The 21,323-nt window shown below is 46.0% G+C and overlaps 1 protein-coding gene across 1 annotated transcript in view; it reads left to right on the top strand.

Annotated features, from left to right (window-relative positions):
* The window catches only part of LOC140208272 (uncharacterized), a 71,386-nt gene extending 50,962 nt beyond the window's left edge, over window positions 1-20,424 (top strand). Inside the window, exons 3-6 of the mRNA XM_072276842.1 lie at window positions 462-956; window positions 1,209-1,461; window positions 19,742-20,041; window positions 20,207-20,424. Coding sequence (XP_072132943.1) covers window positions 462-956; window positions 1,209-1,461; window positions 19,742-20,041; window positions 20,207-20,424 — 1,266 coding nt within the window. The remainder of the gene's footprint in view (window positions 1-461; window positions 957-1,208; window positions 1,462-19,741; window positions 20,042-20,206) is intronic.
* Window positions 20,425-21,323: the final 899 nt, after the last annotated feature.

Below are 21,323 nucleotides of genomic sequence, written 5' to 3' on the forward strand. Positions count from 1 at the left end.
TCTGAAATGTTGTCCTAACCCAGTGATGGATTTTGTAAATCTTTTTACAGGTTAAAAACGAGATGGAATTTAGCTCCTAGGATCTCAAACACAGTTTTGCTGTCTCTGTCCAGATGTTTGAGAAGTGGAGCAAGGGATTCAATCGACCACCCTTCCAGCTCAGACTCTGGGGAGGGATTCACTTGGTCATCTGACTGACTGGCATGCCCGTCATTTTACACAGGGGAAAGGCCATTCACCTGCTCAGACAGTGGGAGTGGATTCAGTCGGTTATCTCAATTGAAGGTACATCAGCAAGTTCACACTGGACAAGGCCATTCATCTGATCTGTGTGTGAGAAGGGATTCAGTCGGTCATCCCACCTGTGGACAAACCAGGCAATTCACACTGGGCAGAGGCTGGTCATCTGCTGAATTTGTGGGGAAGGATTCACTCGGTCATCTGACCTAATGGCTCACCAGCGGGTTCACACTGGGGAGAAGCCGTTCACCTGCTCAGTCTGTGGGAAGAGTTTCACTAATTCATCCAACCTACAGAGTCATCAGCGAGTTCACACTGGGGAGAAGCCGTTCACCTGCTCAGAATGTGGGAAGGGATTTACTCAGTCATCCAACCTTCAGAGTCATCAGCGAGTTCACACTGGGGAGAAGCCGTTTACCTGCTCAGAATGTGGGAAGGGATTCACTAAGTTATGCAGCCTACAGATTCATCAGCGAGTTCACACTGGGGAGAAGCCGTTCACCTGCTCGGTCTGTGGGAAGGGATTCACTAATTCATCTTCCCTACAGAGTCATGAGCGAGTTCACACTGGGGAGAAGCCATTCACCTGCTCAGAATGTGGGAAGAGATTCACTCAGTCATCCCACCTACAGAGTCATCAGCGAGTTCACACTGGGGAGAAGCCATTCACCTGCTTAGAATGTGGGAAAGGATTCACTCAGTCATCCAGACTGCTGGTACACCAGTCAGTTCACAGTGGGGAGTGGCCGTTCACCTGCTCAGACTGTGGGAAGGGATTCACTTGCTCATCTAAGCTAATGGCTCACCAGCGAGTTCACACTGGAGAGATGCTGTTCACCTGCACAGTCTCTGAGAAGAGATTCACTGAGTCATCCAACCTAGTGGCACACCAGCAAGGTCACACTGGGGAGAAGCCGTTCACCTGCTCAGTCTGTGGGAAGAGATTCACTCAGTCGTCCCCCCTGCAGAGCCATGAGCGAGTTCACACTGGGGAGAGGCCGTTCACCTGCTCAATCTGTGGGAAGAGATTCACTCACCCATCCACCCTACAGAATCATCAGCGAGTTCACACTGGGGAGAAGCCATTCACCTGCATAGTCTGTGGAAAAAGATTCACCCAATCATCCACCCTACAGAAACATCAGCGAGTTCACACTGGGGAGAAGCCGTTCACCTGCTCAGTCTGTGGGAAGAGATTCACTCAGTCATCTAACCTACAGAGTCATCAGCGAGTTCACACCGGGGAGAAGCCGTTCACCAGCTCGGAATGTGGGAAAGGATTCGCTCAGTCATCCCACCTACTGGCACACCAGTCAGTTCACAATGGGGAGTGGCCATTGTTATGAATCCCCAGATTTCGTTTGCTGTGGACTGTCATTTTGAGAGAGAGAGGGAGATTAAGAATGGAAATCAGTCTGACTTGCATCTTGTTTGCATCGCTCACAGCTTGTTTAGTTTTAACCAAGAACACAGATACTCAGTCAGACGGAGATGAAGGAGGAAAAATGGAAGGTTCAAAACAAGGGAACTAGTGGCCAAGGGTCACTGTTTCGAACTTTCCTCTGCCCACAAAGGTGGGTTAATTATCAATTCAGCGAACATTCGATGTGTGGTTGTCACCTCATTTGATCCATAGGAGTGGATCGGATTTGGGGTATCCTGTGGAGACCACTTATGTGTTAACCCTTGCCTGGGTGTGGTGTGGAAATTCACTTGAAGGCGATATCCCTTGTGACAAGTCACTTTTGGTGATAATTTGTATGTGGATTTGGAACAACGACGGATGAAATCTACAGCGACTGTTCTCTCGTTTTACCACCATGGATGCTGTGGAATTCAACGTTATTGCCTTCTCTCGACATTTACCCTGGATTACAAATATCTCTCTCTCCTCAACTATTCTGTGGTTGAACTGAACTTTCATAGTTCACCATCTCAAGACTCCAAGCCTGGTTTCCCCTGAGCTCAATAGTTTGGGAGTTATATTTACCCACATATATACACATAACACTGTTAACTTTTGTTTATCTTGCTTAAGTTACTATATTGTTAGTAAGTACTAATAAAGATAGTGGACTTAACATCAAAAACAGACTCTAGGTGTAGTCTATTGCTGCTGACTCATTTCTAAAGTGTTACGGGGACAAAATTGGGGCCTGCATCCGATATAGGAAAAGATTTGGAGGCGTATTGATCAGTTATCGGTTTCATTGGAGAAATCCCTTTTGATTTATTTGTGTATGGAAAATCAGCAGCAATGGATGTTGATAGATGTCTGGAAGCACCAACCTCTAAGGCACTGAAGGATACCAGAAGGATTGAGTTGTTGAGTATTGCTAAGTGGTTAAAACTTGCTAAGGTGAAATTGACAATGAGGAGGTCACAGATGCAGAGGATAATAGCTGAACATTATGTATCTGAGGGTGTGTTTAAAGTGGAGGATTTGGAGGTGTTTCCTGAAAGTAAACCTAGTAAGCTTGGCCTCCTGTACAAGTTAGAAAAATTCAAGATGGAGGCTGTGGAAAGGCAGAGGCAGGTTGAGGCTAGAGAGGCAGGAAAACAGAGAGAAGAGGCAGAAAAACAGGGAGGAAGCAGAAAGACAGTGGCTGTTCAAGCTGGAAAAGATAGAGAGATTGCAGCAAAGGGGTCTAGCGTTAGACTCTGGTGATAAGTTTGAGGCCAGTCGGGAAGTTAAATTGGTACCTCCATTTGACGAGGCAGAGGTTGATAAATACTTTCAGCATTTTGAGAAGGTTGCTCAGGGTTCAAAATGGCCAAAAGAGGGTTGGCCTATTCTCTTACAAAGTGTAATTAAGGGGAAGGCTCAGCAAGCCTATTCTGCTTTGACAGTTGATGAAGCAGCTGATTATGAGATGGTCAAACAGGCTGTGCTCAAAGCTTACGAGTTGGTCCCAGAAGCATACAGGCAAAAGTTTAGAAGTTTGAGGAAATCTGTGAACCGGACTTATATGGAATTTGCTTATGAGAAGTTTGTGTGTTTTGACCGCTGGTGCACATATAAAAATGTAAATGATGATTTTAACAGCTTGAAAGAGTTGGTTTTAATTGAAGAATTCAAAATGTGCGTCCCTGATGACATAAAGATGTAATTAAATGAAAAGGATGCTGCCACTTTGCAGGAGTCTGCTAGATTAGCAGATAAGTTTGCTTTAACTCAAAAGGTTAAGTTCACCCAGAATAAGAGCTTCCAAAAGAGTAGCAGGGATAACCAGGGTAAACCAGAAATTAAAGCTGGGACTAGTGACGAGACTAAGGATGAAGGGAAGCAGTTGAAGGAGAAATATTCCGGTCTCTCTTGTTACTATTGTGAGAAAGCTGGTCATATGGTGGCTAATTGTTCTGTCCTGAAGAAGAAAAAGGAAAAGGAGGCAGTCCCACATGCCTGTGATCAGTATGTTGAAGCACCTATAAACCCACAGGGTTCTGAACATTCTGTTGAGGCTCAGTTAAGGACTGAGAGGTCTGACTGAGTTAAGAAGGGATTCGATCATTTTATGTCAAATGGGTTTGTATTAGTAATGGAAGGGTCAACCCCGCTACCAGTGAAAATTCTTCGAGATACTGGGGCTTCTCAGTCACTTATATTAGTTCGGTGATGAGACTGACACTGGTGAGGTAAATCTTATTAAAGGCATTGGGGGCAGCATTGTTTCTGTTCCATTGCACAAGGTAACTTTACAGTCAGGGTTGGTTTCGGGATCTGTTAGGATTGGATTATGCTCCAGTTTACCAGTGGAAGATGTTACTTTGCTGTTAGGGAATGACCTGGCAGATGGTAAAGTTGTTCCTGCAGTGCAGTTGACAACTAAGCCAACCACTGACGACCCACAGATGGATTTTAACATTTATCGCAATAACTCGAAGTATGGCTAAAAAGTCTGCCAATGCAGACAGTTCTGTGCAGCATGATTCTGATACCCATGATAGCCAAAATTGGGATTCGGGTTATGATGACTTGTCAGGGACCTTTCAGCCTTCATTGTTTCAACAGGATTCAGGTAGTAAGTCTGATGAGAAAGATTTATCCCTGTCTAGGAAGGAGTTTACAGAAGAACAGAACTGAGACCCTGAGATTGAAGCTTTATAAGAAACATCTTTCTCAGATGATGAGATTAAGAAAATGACAGTAGGGTATTATCTCAAGGATGGAGTGTTAATGAGGAAGTGGAGGCCACCTGCTATACCTGCGAGTGAGGAATGGGCAATTGTTCCTAAAGTTTATAGGACTGAAATTTTAACTTCGGCCCACAGTATGCCCGTAGGTGGCCATTTTGGCATGAATAAAACTCTAAACAGGATTATGAAAGAATTTTACTGGCCGAATTTGAGGAAGGATATTGTGACCTTTTGCAGAACCTGTCACAGTTGTCAAGTTGTGGGTAAACCTAATCAGGTCACCCTAGTGGCCCCACTCCGGCCTATACCTGCATTCGGTGAACCCTTTTTCAAATTTTATTAAAGCTAAATATTAAAGCAATATTAAAGCTAAAACTGTGGCAAAGGCTCCTAACAAGTTTTTTAACTTTATTTGGTTTGCCTAAAGAAATCCAGTCTGACCAAGGAAGTAATTTTACATCTGGATTATTCCAGCAGGTAGTTTATGAACTGGGAGCTAAACAAATTACATCGTCTACGTACCATCCGGAATCACAAGAGGCTTTAGAAAGATTTCATTCTACCCTCAAAACAATGATTAAGACGTACTGTGTTGAAAATGGACAAGACTGGGATGAAGGAATACAACAGGAATTCTGCAGATGCTGGAAATTCAAGTAACACACATCAACGTTGCTGGTGAACGCAGCAGGCCAGGCAGCATCTGAAGGAATACATTTGCTTTTGTTCACCGTAAAGGCTGATTTATACTTGTGCGTTCGGGATACGCCATATCCTACACTGTAGGCCCGATTTAATTTTTGCGTAGCCCTATGCCATAGCGAGCATGCGTAGTTGTGTCTGCATCGCTCTGCACTTCACCAGCAAAATGCAAGTTGGTGGTGGGGTTTCTCTGACACTGTTGAGCTTCTTCGTGAGAGACATGGACAAGGAAATGCATTTCAAATATTTTCAGATGTTGGCAGGTAGATTGGACGATTTGGTTCATTGTCTCCAAGCATTTATTTCGCATCAGTGTACAGACATGGCGGAGAAAAGCAACCAGAAATGTGTAGGAGGAAATGCGATGCTACCAAGCGGACCAATCACAGTGGTTGCGGTCTGCGTCACCGCGACGCGTGAGTTACTTTTTTGAGGAGATGCCTGTCACCCTACGGCGTAGGGTACAGCGAGGGTACGGCGTACACTTGATGCATTAGTATAAATCAGGCTTAAAAGAGTCGGTACAGGAGTCACTGGGCTTTTGTCCATTTGAACTTGTATTTGGTCATAGAGTGAGGGGACCTTTGACCTTGTTAAAGGAACAGTGGATTGATGGGGAGGTATATGTTAACTTGTTAGACTATGTTTTGAATTTCAAAAATAAACTACACCAAGCCTGTAGTCTAGCCAGACGAATCTTAAAGATTTCTCAAAACAAAATGAAGTGTTGGTTTGATAAGCGGACTAAAACAAAAGAAAATACTAGGTGGGGGATAATGTGCTTGCCTTATCTCCAATGTTGATGGATCCACTTCAAGCGAAATTCAATGGACCGTATGAAATAGTCTCGCAAATTAATGATGTGAATTATGTTATTAAAACACACGACCGACGTAAGCTAACACAGGTGGTACACATCAATATGATAAAGCCTTATTCTGACAAGCAGGCACCATCGGTGAGTGTTGTCAAACATATCAATCTGGCAACCCTGAGAATGAAACAATTGACTTGTCTGAGACTTTACACAAGCCAAACATGGTCCCAGTTAGGCTAATGAACACTGTTGTTCTCGAAAACATTGACAACAAGTTGGCTCATCTGCAGCCAAAGCAACAACAACAGCTGAAGGAATTAATTCTGAAGTTTAAAGATTTATTTCCCGATGTTCCCAAGCAAACCACGGTCGCAGTACATGACATAGATATTGGTCAAGCCAAACCGATTAAACAACACCCATATTGCATGAATGTAGAAAAGTGTAAATTGGCTGAGCAAGAAATTGAATATATGCTGAAAATGGTATTATTAGGCCTTCAACATCAGATTGGAGCTCACCCTGCGTTATTGTGCCCAAACCTGATGGTAGTGTTAGATTTTGCACTGATTATAGGAAGGTAAATGCAGTAACAAAAACAGATGCCTATCCTATCCCTAGGGTGGATGATTGTATCGATAGGGTTGGAAAAGGTAATTTCTTACAAAGATTGATCTGTTGAAAGGGTATTGGTGTGTTCCATTGACGGACTGAGGTAGAGAAATTTCTGCATTTGTGACACCTTCTGGGTTGTATGAATACAATGTTTCGCCATTTGGAATGAAATATGCTCCAGGAACATTCCGGAGAATGATTGATTCTGTAATTCAAGGGTTAGGACACACAGATGCCTATATTGATGACTCAGTCACAGGGAGTGACACTTGGGAAGAGCATAACTCTGTAGTGGAAGAGCTGTTTGACAGGCTCTCCAGGGCCAACCTTACAGCTGACTCAGCTAAGAGTGAATTTGGCCACGCCACTGTGATCTGTCTTGGCTGTGTTGTAGGTCAAGGCAAGTTGGCTCCTGTGCAGGCAAAATCCAGGCCATTTCTGAAGTTCCTGTTCCGACTGTGTGACGAAGGCCCGTCACTGATTACAGATGTCTCATGGCACACTCGGTAAAACACTCAAAGGGTCATCCACACACATTATTCCCTCTGTTATTGTGCTGAGTGCACGCGTCACAATAAATCAACAGTCACAATTTTACACTCATCCCCAGCAGTAACAGGTATGAAAAAAAGAAACACACTATGTCACAGTTTTATTATCTCAGGTCAATTTATTCATATTCATCTTTCCAGTAAGTGTTTTGACGAAGTGTCATGATAATCTGACGTCTCTCTCCTCCACAGTCACTGGGTCTGAAACAGAGCTGCTGCATAGAGCTGTCTTATATAGAGGCAGCAGCAACCTGCACAGGTGTGCCGATGGTGGAGGATACCATCTTTACCTGGGACAAGGGTTATGTTACCTAATTACTCATCTTGTGGTAAAGTTTTGGGGTTTATTTAAGTTATTTAACTGGGAAATGGTGAATCCTATGATGAAGTCTATGTGTTTATTGTGAGAACTGGTGGTAGAGTTTCAGATTGTGTGAAATGGAAGATAATTGAGTTAATTAGCTTTTGGTTAGTCTAGGGGGATTGGCTTAGCAGTTATAAGCCTTGGGTCGTTTTTTTTTCTGTTTAGTCTGAGGGTGGCTGTTAATCAGACAGGTGACAATTGCAAGCTGTATATATTTTGTTTTTCCACTATTTTTGTAAATAAAAGCACCTCAATCTACTTTTGCGACTCAAGCCATCTTGTTATTTTTCTTAGACAGATGACCCACAGATTTTGTGACAGACTGGTAAGAAGGCTCTTGGAAGGTTTCTGGGAATGGTTGGATATTATCGTAAGTTCTGGAAGAACTTTGCTGATATTGCTCTTCCTCTGACTATTCTCCTGAAGAAGAGTGAAAAGTTTGTTTGGACCGAGCCTTGTCAGGAAGCATTTGATCAATTGAAAGTTATTATTTGTGATTAGGCCAATCAATGGAGTGTCATCAGCAAATTTAATTAACAGATTGGAGCTGTGGGTGGCGACACAAGTCATGGGTGCACAGAGAGTAAAGGAGGGGGCCAAGGAGACAACCCTGTGGGGCGTGTGTGCTGAGGGTCAGAGAGACAGAGGTGAGGGAGCCCGCTCTTACCACCTGCCGGCCATCTGACAGGAAGTCCAGGATCCAGCTGCACAAGGCAGGGTGAAGGCCGAGGTCTCTGAGCTTCTTGTCAATATTTCACACCTTTGTATGGCTAAAGCTCTGCCCATGACTGCAAGGAACTGCAGAGAACTTTGGTCTCATCTGGAAACATCGTAGAAACAAGCCTCCCCTCTGTGGACTCTTCCTGCACTTCCCCCTGCCTCGGGAAAGCAAGCCGTGTACTCAAAGATGCCCACAACTTTGGACATTATTGCTGCAAACCCAATCCCCCATCGGGGAAGAGATACAAAAGCCTTAAAGTGCTTACCACCGGGCTCATGGACAGCTTCCTGCCTGCAGTTGTAAGCCAAATTAATGGTCTCCAGTCCAATAAAATGGACTCGACCTCACAATGTAACTCGACGTGACCCTGCCCCATATGTCTATCTGCACTGCACTTTCTCTGCAGCCATAATGCTTTGTTACAGTTATTGTTTTGTCGTATATCAGCTCAATGTACTGTTGTAATGTATCGATCTGTGTGGATGGTAGGTCAGGCAAGATTTTCACTGTAGCTCAGTACGTGATAAGAATAAACAAATTCCCCCTTTTAATTTTGTGGAAATATTAGATAGACTGAGCTTCTGCTTTGGAACCACAGAGGGAAACTTAACACAACTGAGGAACACAAATAAATAGAAAAGGCTTCAATCTCGCATTACGATCTGCGGTAACCGGGATCAGGTGACCGGTGGTGGGTCTCCCAGACCAATTATCAGAATCAGGTTTAATAGCACCGGCAGATGTCATGGAATTCATTGTCTCTGCGGCAGCAATGGAACCTAATTCATAACAATAGATTTTAACCATTGTGATTTAAAATAAGAATATACATATTAAATAGTTAAATTATATAAGTAGTACAAAACAAAAAATTTAAAAATGTAATACTGTAAACTATTTTAATTGTGTGGAACTATTTGACTGAATGGGTTGTTGCTTTGGAAATTCTGGAGTGAAGCTGAACTAAACTGTACTAAAGTATAACTAAACTTATGAAAAGCTCAGATAAATACAAAAGGCTAAGTTCTCACATAAATGGGTCATATAGCCAGAAACATTGGCTGCTCTTCAGCAGGTAAAAACAGTGGAATGAGGCCTAGTCCCAGGCCTCGGCCCAGTAGTTATGGTCTGAGGTCTGGGACTTGGAGAGAGTAAGCATTTGGCACGGACTAGAAGGGCCGAGATGGCCTGTTTCCATGCTGTAATTGTTATGTGGTTATATGGAAACATGCTGAAAATATTCCAGAATAAATCATTGTCCACCCACAACGAGAGGACGTGATAGATCCGGATCTCACTGCCTTTTCTGAACGGGCGAAAGATGAAGTTACACGTACACTCCAGCAGTGACCGGCAGATGCTGCAGATCTGCGGGAAAACGTGAACAGGAAACGGGATCATGTGCTGGTGGAGGGTCTCCCATCTGATCCGGTGACTCTGCTCCTCGCCCCTCACACGCTGCCCGACCCATCTGCCGCATTTCCCACATTATTCCATATTTACACCAGATACATTTTTACTTCTTCCCTCCATATCTTCCCTGTCCCTTTCCCTCCACCCCAAGGTCACAGAGTCACGGGCTCGATTCCCATCCTGGTCCAACACACAATTCAGACCCAAAACGGAAATGTGCAGGTTTCATTTAAATCCGTCCATGTTTGTAAACACTCATTTCTATTCACATTCCTCCAGCCTCACTGGACAGGAACACTGAAACATCAAGTGAGAAACAGCAGGAGGTGGCCATTCAGCCCCTCCAACCATCAACAAGATGATGGCTGCTCTCCCATCTCAGCCACATGTTTCTGCACGATCATTATTTCTTCGATCCCTCTGGTCTCCACACATCTGTCGGCCTTTGTTTTATGTGAGGACGATCACTGAGTCTTCACCGCCCTCTGTGGTGGGGATTTACAGACATTCACCACCCTCAGAATGGAGACATTTCCCCTCATCTCAGTCCTGGACAGTCCACCCCCTTTTTCAGAGACTGGGATCCCTGGTTCAGACGGTAATGATGTTGTGCATTTCAATGTGTTCACCTCTCAGTCCTCGATTCTCTAAATGAAAGAGTTATCACATTTGATCCTTCTTCATATGATGACCCCACCACCGGGGATCAGTCTGGTGAATCTTCATTGCACTCTCCATAACAAATACTCTCTAACCTCTTTGTTAATCCTCTATGGATTTAATTTCCATTTTCTGCAGCCCCGTGTTGCCCCAACCACTCACCTCCCACCCCCGTCACTATTTCCACCTTCCCACCTCCCCCTCACCTGGATCCACCTCTCACTCCCCAGCTCTTGCCCCATCCCCACCCCTCACCTCTTTTCTCGGACTATTTCCCGTCCACTCTCAGTCCAGAGGGAGGGTCTCGGCCCGAAATGTTGACGGTCCATTTCCCTCCACAGATGCTGCCCGACCCACTGAGTTCCTCCGGCAGTTTGTTCTTTGGTCTGTGTGACCCGTGTTAGTGTGGGGAGCGGGATTTTACACCATATTCCCGGTACAGTCTCAACAAAACACAAATAATTGTCACTTTGCCCGGACCATCGGCCCCGCTTGCAGGGCAACAGTCTGCCGGTGTTTGCCCCCCAATGTGGTGAATCGCCACCACCGTGGGCTCAGACATTTCCACAGATGAGCCCCTCCTGTCCCCACCGGGACAAACATCCTGTCCGCCCCCTCTCTCCCCGTCTTCATCCTCTCCCTCCCCGGGGAACCGGCATCAAACCGACGGGCCGAGCGGTCTCCTCCTACCTCTCAGCGACACATCAGACTCCGGCCGCAGGAGACGCTTCACAAACGCCCCAACTTCCCTCGGAGGGAAATGGAAATAAATCAGAAAGCGGACATTTACTTTGACGGTTGTCCCGCCGTGACGGAAAGTCCGGGAGACGGTGTCAGCAGGGGTAACGCCCTCTCGGGTCGTCCGCCTCCGCTATTGGCTGGAAGCAATGATTGACACTGCTTCGTACCAATGGGAACAGCGCATCGCGTGACTCCTCTGTTGACAGCGGTGGGGGAGGGGCTGGTCACGTGATTAGTAGCCCGGCCGTTAAACCGACCAAGCTCGAGCTCACCAGAGCGCGGGGCACAAAAGGCCCCGGATGATCGGTTGAGGTGAGAAGGGGTCTCCGGGTTGGGGGTCTCACCGGGCGGCGTTTTCAACACCGACTTCGGGTAGTTGCTGTGACTCCGGACTCCGTGACCCGCAATCCCGGGACAGTCCTGCTCTCTTCCCTCTCTCTCAGCCCCACCATCCGTACACGGGCCCCGGGGAGCTTCCGGCTGATGAGGGAATGGGAACCGATGGGTCTCTCAGACAGAGCTGAGCTCCAGCTGTCTAAATGCAAGGATCGGGAACTCGGAGAAAGGGAACAAAATCTTTTACATCAGCTGTTGTGAAAATCACCTTTGTTCTGCCTCCAGTCACAAACAAGAGAAAATCTGCAGATGCTGGAAATCCGAGCAACACACACAAATTGCTGGAGGAACTCAGCATTAGTACTCTTTTCCATAGATGCTGCCTGGCCTGCTGAGTTCCTCCAGCATTTTGTGTCTGTTGCTGGTTCCACCCCCTCTTGTTCTGGACTTTCTACCCGTGAGAACATGTTTTGTCCCACTCTCTCTGGGTACATAATGATATCAAACACCTTTGTCCTGGGCAACAAGTAGCTTTCACATCACAAATGTGCCAGACTCCAATGAGACAGACTACTGCCCTTCCCTTCATATTCATTGGCATTGCCATCACTGAGTTCACCACCGTCAGTCACCTGGGGGAGGGTTCAGGGGAAATATTTATGTACAATACAGAAACTGGTGTTACCTGTGTGTATTGTGGTGATGCAAAAGTTGCTGGAGAATTTGAAAGTGGGAAGAAGTGGAGTGATAGTTTGAAATCTGACTTTTTAAAGCGTCATTTAGCAAGCAAATCAGATATGGACAATGTGCAAAAGCTCTGGCGAGAAAATCCTTCATTACCCGTTACAGGCCTGCAACATGGGTTGTGTGAGAGTGCAGATGAACTCCATCAAACCCAGAGGAGATCAAAGTTCTTACTGACAGTGATTTGCTAGCAGTTAAAATGAATACCTCTCTATATAAAATTCACTGTGCACATGTTGTCACTGGTTAAAAGAATGAACAGTACAAGATTTACTTTACTTTGTACTTTATTGTCGCCAAACAATTGGTAGTAGAATGTACAATCATCACAGCGAAATTTGATTCTCCGCTTCATACTCCCTGGATAACAAATATTAAATATTATAAATATTAAAATTAGTTAAAATTAGTAAATATTACAAATTTAAATTATAAATCATAAATAGAAGATAGAAGAATGGGAAGTAAGGTAGTGCAAAAAAACCGAGAGGCAGGTCCGGATATTTGGATAGTACGGCCCAGATCCGGGTCAGGATCCGTTCAGCAGTCTTATCACAGTTGGAAAGAAGCTGTTCCCAAATCTGGCCGTACGAGTCTTCAAGCTCCTGAACCTTCTCCTGGAGGGAAGAGGGATGAAAAGTGTGTTGGCTGGGTGGGTTGCTTCCTTGATTATCCTGGCAGCACTGCTCCGACAGCGTACGGTGTAAACTGAGTCCACGGACGGAAGATTGGTTTGTGTGATGCGCTGCGCCGTGTTCACGATCTTCTGCAGCTTCTTTCAGTCTTGGACAGGACAACTTCTGTACCAGGTTGTGATGCACCCTAGAAGAATGCTTTCTACAGTGCATTTATAAAAATTAGTGAGGGTTTTAGAGGACAGGCCAAATTTCTTTAGTTTTCTCAGGAAGTAAAGGTGCTGGTGGGCCTTCTTGGCAGTGAACTCTGCTTGGTTGGACCAGGTCAGGTCATTTGTGATATTTACCCCGAGGAACTTAAAGCTCTATGTGCATACCGGTCATTACAAATTAGAGGGGACATTGGTGGTGGAACCTCCACTGTCCCTTATGCCCTCACCTACAAGATGTGCATCCAGCTGCAGCTCATAACCCTGCACTTTATGGAGTTGGAACTTGAAATGGATCAATTCCAGATCATCCAGGCAGTGATGCAGCCAGTCAGGATGCTCTCAGTTGTGTTCCAGTAGAAAGTTCTTAGGATTTGGGACTCAATCCCAAGCTTCTTCAGCCGTCCGAGGTGAGCAAGGTACTGTTGTGCTTTTTTCACAACACAGCCGGTATGTACAGACCATGTGAGGTCCTCGCTGATGTTTATGCCAAGGATCTTAAAGCAGTTCACTGTCTCAACCCCAGATCCATCAATGTCAATTGGGATTAGCCTGTCTCCATTCCTCCTGTCATCCACAATCAGCCCCTTTGTTTTTTTTAGATTAGATTGGATTCAACTTTATTGTCACTGTGCCAAGTACAGATACAAAGCCAATGAAATGTGGTTAGCATCTGACCAGAAATGCAAAGAATCGTGTTATTTACAAAATAACTGAATAAAAAAGTGCTACAACACCCAAATATAAAAGTACTGAGACAGTACAATACGGATGCAATACTGCTTAGCGCTGTGACTAGAGGTTCAGCAGTGTCACAGCCTCAGGGAAGAAGCTCTTCCTGTGCCTGTTGGTGTGGGAGCGGAGGCTCCTTTAGCACCTCCTTGATGGGAGGGGAGTTAAAAAGTCCATGGTTAGGGTGAGATGTATCCTTGATAATTCTTTTCGCCCTACCCAGGCAGCGTTTATGGTAGATGTTCTCAATGGTGGACAATTGGCTGTCGATAATCCGCTGGGCAGTTTTCACCACACACTGGAGTGCTTTGCGCTCTGATACAGGACAATTGCCATACCACACTGAGATGCAGTTGGTGAGTATGCTCTCAATGGTACAGCAGTAAAAGTCTGTCATATCCTGGGACAGAGGTGAGCTTTCTTGTTGCTCCGCAGGAAGTAAAGGTGCTGTTGTGCCTTCTTGATCAGAATGGAGGAGTTCAGGGACCAGATGAGATCCTCGGAAAAGTGGACACCAAGGAACTTGAAGCTTGATACACGCTCCACTACAGTTCCGTTGATGTAGATGGGGACGTGAGTGTGGCTCCTGGCATGCCTGAAGTCCACAGTGATCTCCTTGGTCTTCTGGGTGTTAAGGGTCAGATTGTTGTCGGCACACCACGTGGCCAGGTGCTGGACCTCGTCCCTGTAGGCTGTCTCGTCATCCCCTCTGATCAGACCAACCACCGTGGTGTCATCTGCGAACTTGATTATGGAGTTAGAACCATGTACAGGAACGCAGTCATAGGTGAACAGGGAGTACAGAAGAGGGCTCAGCACACAGCCTTGAGGCACGCCGGTGTTCAGGGTGAGAGTGGAGGAGGAGAGGTTGTCTAACTTAACTGATTGGGGTCTGTTAGTCAGAAAGTCCAAGGTCCAATTGCAGAGGGATGAGCTGATACCAAGTTGGCGAAGTTTGGTGATCAGCTTGAAGGGGCTTACAGAATTGAATGCCGAACTAAAGTCAATGAACCTCATTCTGACGTAAGAGTTGGGGCTGTCCAGGTGGGTCAGGGCAGAGTGAAGTGCCGTGGAGATGGCGTCCTCTGTTGACCTGTTGGTGCGATGGGGGTCCAGGGTAGTGGGCAGACAGGATTTCAGATGTGATAAAACCAGTCTCTCAAAGCACTTTGCAATGATGGGGGTGAGTGCAACTGGGCGGAAATCATTCAGGCTCGTGGCAGTGGAATGCTTCAGTACTGGCACGATGGTGGCGATCTTGAAGCTTGTGGGGACAACACCCCGGGCCAGGGACAAATTAAAAATGTCCATGAAGACCCCGGTCAACTGCCCTGCACAGAGTCTCACCACATGGTCAGGTATTGCATCCGGACCAGCTGCCTTCCGTACATTCACCCTGCTCAGGGTCCACAAACATCAGAGGTGGAAAGTGAGAGAGACAGTTCACCAGGTGGGAGATCCGCTTTGAGGGTGACCTCCTTGTTCCCTTGATCAAAGCGAGCGTAGAAGTAATTGAGCTCATCAGGGAGGGTAGCAGAGCTGGAAGGGGGCACAGTACTAGGAGGTTTGAAGTCTGTAATGACCTGTATGCCATGTACATGGACCGGGGGTCTGAGGAGTTGAAATGCTCCTCGATTCTCTGTTTGTATATGTGTTTAGCCTGAGAGATTCCCCTCCTCAGGTTGGCCCTGGCTGAGCTGTGAACCTCCCAGTCTCCAGACCTGAAGGCTGAATCTCTTGCTTTGAGCAGGAGGTGAACCTCTCTGTTCATCCATGGTTTCTGATTGGCGAAAACTCCTATTTGTTTTAGTAATGTCTCTCTATCTACACACTTGTTGATGTGCTCAAGGACAGAGTTGGTGTATAAATCAATGTTAATCTGAGAGTCTGTGGTGGTATGGGCAGCAAACGTGCTCCAGTCTGTGTGCTGGAATTGGTGCTGAAGAGCAGAGTCAGCCCCCTCCAGCCAGATCTTAATAGTCTTCATTGTGGGTTTCACACGTTTAGTGACCGGGCTATACTTGGGAAGCAGAAACAATGAAAGATGGTCGGACTGTCCCAGATGGGGGAGGGTAGTGAGTTTGTGAGTGTCAGCCACATTTGTGTACACATGATCTGAGGTTTTATTACACCTGGTGGTGCATAATACATTTTGGTAAAATCTTGGAAGCACGGTACGTAGGTTACAATGATTAAAGTCTCCAGCGACAGTCAAAGCTCCGTCTGGATGCAATGTCTGCAGCTTGCTAATAGCAGCACTGAGGTCTTTCATGGCTACTTTAGCATTAGCATCCAGTGGAACATAAACTGCGACAGCAATGATGCATGTTTTGTGACAATGAGGGAGAGGTTGTTTTCTTTACACCAGTCGGATGTTGTTCAGACCTCAGGTACAGTCAGCAATCAAATGGTTGAGCATGGAGCGATGAATGTGCTGAGCTGTGTATATCACAATGCAAGAAGCACTGTAGGAAAACCAGATGAGCTCAGGACAGGGAATTCTGATATTGTAGCCATTATTGGGGACTTGGTTGCACCCAACAATCCGAGGGATTTAGAGGAACAAATTTGTAGAGAGATCGCAGACCATGCCAAGAAACAAAAGTTGATTCAGTAAGTGATTTTAACTTTCCATGTATTGACTGGGACTCCCATACTGTAAGAGGACTAGATGGGGTAGAGTTTGTCAAATGTGCCCTTAATCAGTACATAGAATTCCTGATGTAAAAGTGTGCAATAGGTTGATGATCCAGGGCTGGTGACTGAAATTAGTGACCATAATGCCATGAGATTCAAAGTAAATATGGAAAAAAGAGAGGTCTGGACCATGGGTTGAGATTCTAAATTGGAGAAAGGTCAATTTTGATGGTATCAGAAAGGATCTGACAAGTGTGGTTTGGGACAGGCTGTTTTCTGGCAAAGGAGTACTTGGTAAGTGGGGGGCCTTCAGAAGTGAAATTTTGAAGGTGTAGAGTTTGTATGTGCCTGCATAATAAAAGTTGAAAGTTAACTGGTGCAGGGAACCTTGGTTTTCAAGAGATATTGAGGCCCCGGATATTTTGTTCCTCTGAATGCCTCAGACTGTTGAGCGCTACAAAGACTCACTAATGACTACAATATCATAATTCCACGCCCTGAGCTCTGACTTTTTTTTTAGTCGTCTGCTGTTGGTTTCTAAAAGCTTCCCAATCGTTTTCACTCTTTCGTTTACCCTCTCTTTGGCTTTTATGTTGGCTTTGGCTTCTCATTTCAACCACGGTTGTGTCCTTCTGCCTTTCCAATGTTTCCACATCTTTCGGATGTATCGATCACTGAGCTCCCAAATTGCTCCCAGAAACTCCAGCCATCGCTGCTCCGTTGTCACTCCCAACTTTTCCCTTCCAAACAAGTTTGGCCAGCTTCTGTGTCATAGAAACATGGAGAAGTTCAGTATAGAAACAGGCTATTTAGCCCATCTGGTCAATGCTGAAAAAACATTTAAGCTGTCTAATGCAAGGGTCCCCAACCTTTTTTGCACTGCGGACCGGTTTAATATTGACAATATTCTTGCGGACCGGCCGACCCGGTGGGGGGGGGGCGGTGGGGGGGTGGGTAGGGTTGCCAACGGACAAGAGTAGCAGTCAAATACGTTGCGTTTACCCAGAGAAAGACTACAATGACCATGAAGCCTTGCGCGGGCACCAGTGCGCATGCGCGTTGTGGCCTGCCGATTTTTCCTGCAAATCCTTTTTCGTGATTCTGTTCGGAGTGGGGGGGGGGAGCGGTGTTAATCATGACTGGAATATAGGTGATAAATGGCTAATACACCCAATTTCATTTCTAAAAGGGTTTATCTAACGAATTTAATATTAAACACACAGCACATATTTTCCTCGCATGAATATAGTGATAAGTCAATTATTAGAGGAGCTTGAAGTAAGTGATGAATGAACTTCCAGTAGAAGTGGCAGAAGCAGGTTTGATATTATCATTTAAAGAAAAATTGGATAGCTATATGGACAGGAAAGGAATGGAGGGTTATGGGCTGAGTACAGGTCGGCGGGACTAGGTGAGAGTAGCGTTCGGCACGGACTAGAAGGGCAGAGGTGGCCTGTTTCCGTGCTGTAATTGTTATATGGTTATATAGGTAAGTCAACAGCATCATGACATTTTAAGTAACATTTGGATTTTAAACACACAGCACATATTTTCCCCGTATGAATATATAAGATCATTGCAACACACCAATATCGCTGAATCAGTGGGAGCCCTGGGCTTGTTTCCCTCCAACAACACGGTCCTATCGAGGGATGATGGGAGACAGCGATACTCAAAGTGAGTTCCTGTCCAGTCTATTCCGCAATTTAGTTTTCGTTGCATTCATTGGAGAAAACTCCGCTTCGCAGAGATATGTTGGAAATGGAAGCAACGTTTTCAGTGCTTTCGTGGCTATCTCAGGATATTTAGCCTTGACTTTGATCCAGAATGCCGACAGAGATGTTATTTCAAACATACTTTTCAGCCCGCCGTCATTTGCAAGCTCGAGGAGTTGATCTCCTTCCCGCGCTGACACAGATGACGTGCGGGTCATGACCTCACATGTGTAATGGCTGATCAGTGGCCGTGACGGGGAATGAGAAAAGGTGCAGCTGACTCATATCGCCAAATCATATTGTTTCCTTGTAGCCCGGGACCACATGCTTTGCGACCCGGTGGTTGGGGACCGCTGGTCTAATGCAACTACCTGCACCGAGACCATCGCCCTCCATACCCCTATCATCCAGGCTCCCATCCAAACTTCTTTGAAATGGTGAAACCGAGTTCATATTCACCACTTGTGCTGACATCTCAATCCACACTCTCACGACCACTGCAGGAAAGAGCTTTTCCAAATGTTCCCATTAAATTTTCACCTTCCCCACTTACCCATGACCTCTGGTTGTCATCCCACCCAACCTCAGTGGAAAAAGCTGCTTGCATTTACCCTATACCCTCATAATTTTATATACTTCTAACAAATCCTCAAAGCAATGTATAATTTCCTTGTTTATGTTTAGAGCCTTTTTTAATGAGGGGCATTAATCGTATGGAGAGCCAGAGGTTTTTTTCCCAGGGCTGAAATGGCTAACAACAGGGGACATAGTTTTAAGGTGCTTGGAAATAGATACTGAGGGGAAGTCAGGGGTAAGTTTTTTACACAGAGAGTGGTGGATGCATGGAATGCACTGCCGGCTATTTGTGTGAGTATTTCAGTTACTGTGGGGCCAGGAACCCATGCAGCTCAGTGGGAACAGGGAACAATACCAATGGAGAGAGTCAAACTGAGCCAGGTCACAGATTGGAGATGGCAGAATGCCCCATTCTTATAGAAACAGGAAGAGCATCAGAGAATTTGATGGTCATTCCAGATACCAGCACTGTGCCCAGTTAGAAGATGATTTCTCTCTCCAACTTGGGTTGAACCTCACTGTAACAGTGTGATGCCAGATCACACCTTGGCAACTCAAGTGATCTCATCTGAAATGTTGTCCTTCACTCATTGATCGATTTTGTAAATCTTTTTACAGATTAAAAATGACAAGGAATTTGTCTACGGGAATCTCGAACACAACACGCCAGTTTTGCTGTCTTTGTCCAGATATTTAAGAAGTGGAGCAATGATTCACTCGATCATCCTTCCTGCTCAGACTGTGGGGAGAGATTCATTTGATCATCTGACCGACTGGCATGCCCGTCATCTTACACAGGGGAGAGGCCATTCACCTGCTCAGACAGTGGAATGGATTCACTCTATCATCTTAACTGCAGGTACATCAGCAAGTTTACACTGAGACAAGCCCATTCACCTGTTCTATGTGTGAGACGGGATTCAGTCGGTCATCCCACCTGTGGATACGCCAGTCTGTTCACACTGAGCAGAGGCTGGTCATCTGCTGAATTTGTGGGGAAGGATTCATGCGGTTATTCGACCTAATGGCTCACCAGCGAGTTCACACCAGGGAGCAGCCGTTCACCTGCTCAGACTGCGGGAAGGGATTCACTCAGTCATCTAACCTGAAGGTACATCAGAGAGTTCACACTGGGGAGAGGCCATTCACCTGCTCGGACTGTGGGAAGGGATTCACACAGTTAGCTAACCTACAAGCACATCAGCGAGTTCACACTGGGGAGAGGCCGTTCACCTGCTCAGACTGTGGGAAGGGATTTGCTCGATCATCTGATCTACAGATACATCAGCGAGTTCACACTGGGGAGAGGCCGTTCACCTGCTCAGACTGTGGGAAGGGATTCACTTCGTCATCTCAACTGAAGGAACATCAGCGAGTTCACACTGGGGAGAGGCCGTTCACCTGCTCAGACTGTGGGAAGGGATTCACTCGATCACCTGATCTGCAGATACATCAGCGACTTCACACTGGGGAGAGGCCATTCACCTGCTCAGACTGTGCGAAGGGATTCAGTTGCTCATCCCAACTGAAGGTACATCAGCGAGTTCACACTGGGGAGAGGCCGTTCACCTGCTCAGTCTGTAGGAAGGGATTTACTCAGTCATCTCATCTGCAGATACATCAGTGAGTTCACACAGGGCAGAGGCTGTTCACCTGCTCAGACTGTGGGAAGGGATTCACACAGTCAGCTCACCTACAAGAACACCAGTCAGTTCACACTGGGGAGTGGCCATTCACCTGCTCAGTCTGTGGGAAGGGATTCACTTCCTCATCTAAACTGAAGGTACATCAGCGAGTTCACACTGGAGAGAGGCCATTCACCTGCACAGACTGTGGGAAGGGATTCACTCAGTCATCTGACCTACTGAAACACCAGTGATTTCACACTGGGGAGAGGCCATTCACCTGCTCAGTCTGTGGGAAGGGATTCACTCGATCATCTGATCTACAGAGACACCAGCAAGTTCACACTGGGGAGAGGCCGTTCACCTGCTCAGACTGTGGGAAGGGATTCACTCAGGCATCTCACCTACTGAGACACCAGTCAGTTCACACTGCATAGCGGCCATTCGCCTGCTCAGTCTGTGGGAAGGGATTCACACAGTTAGCTAGCCTACAAGCACACCAGTCAGTTCACACTGGGGAGAGGCCATTCACCTGCTCGGTCTGAGAAGGAAGTCACTCAGTTGTCCAACCTACAGAGACACCCGCAAGTTCATATAACCATATAACAATTACAGCACGGAAATAGGCCAACTTGGCCCTTCTAGTCCGTGTTGAACGCTTACTCTCACTTAGTCAAATCTACCTGCCTCTACCCTCCGTTCCTTTCCTGTCCATATACCGATCGAATTTTTTTTAAATGACAAAATCGAACCCGCCTCTACCACTTCTACTGGAAGCTCGTTCCACACAGCTACCACTCTCCGAGTAAAGAAGTTCCCCCTCGTGTTACCCCTGAACTTTTGCCCCTTAACTCTCAACTAATGTCCAGTTGCTTGAATCTCCCCTACTCTCAAAGGAAAAAGCCTATCCACGTCAAGTCTATCTATCCCCCTCATAATTTTAAATACCTCTATCAAGTCCCCCCTCAACCTTCTACGCTCCAAAGAATAAAGATCTAACTTGTTCAACCTTTCTCTGTAACTCAGGTGCTGAAACCCAGGTAACATTCTAGTAAATCTCCTCTGTACTCTCTCTATTTTGTTGACATCTTTCCTGTAACTCAGTGACCAGAACTGTACACAATACTCCAAATTTGGCCTTACCAATGCCTTG

This window comes from Mobula birostris, chromosome 13 (assembly GCF_030028105.1).
Source record: "Mobula birostris isolate sMobBir1 chromosome 13, sMobBir1.hap1, whole genome shotgun sequence".
Taxonomy (NCBI): Eukaryota; Metazoa; Chordata; class Chondrichthyes; order Myliobatiformes; family Myliobatidae; genus Mobula; species Mobula birostris.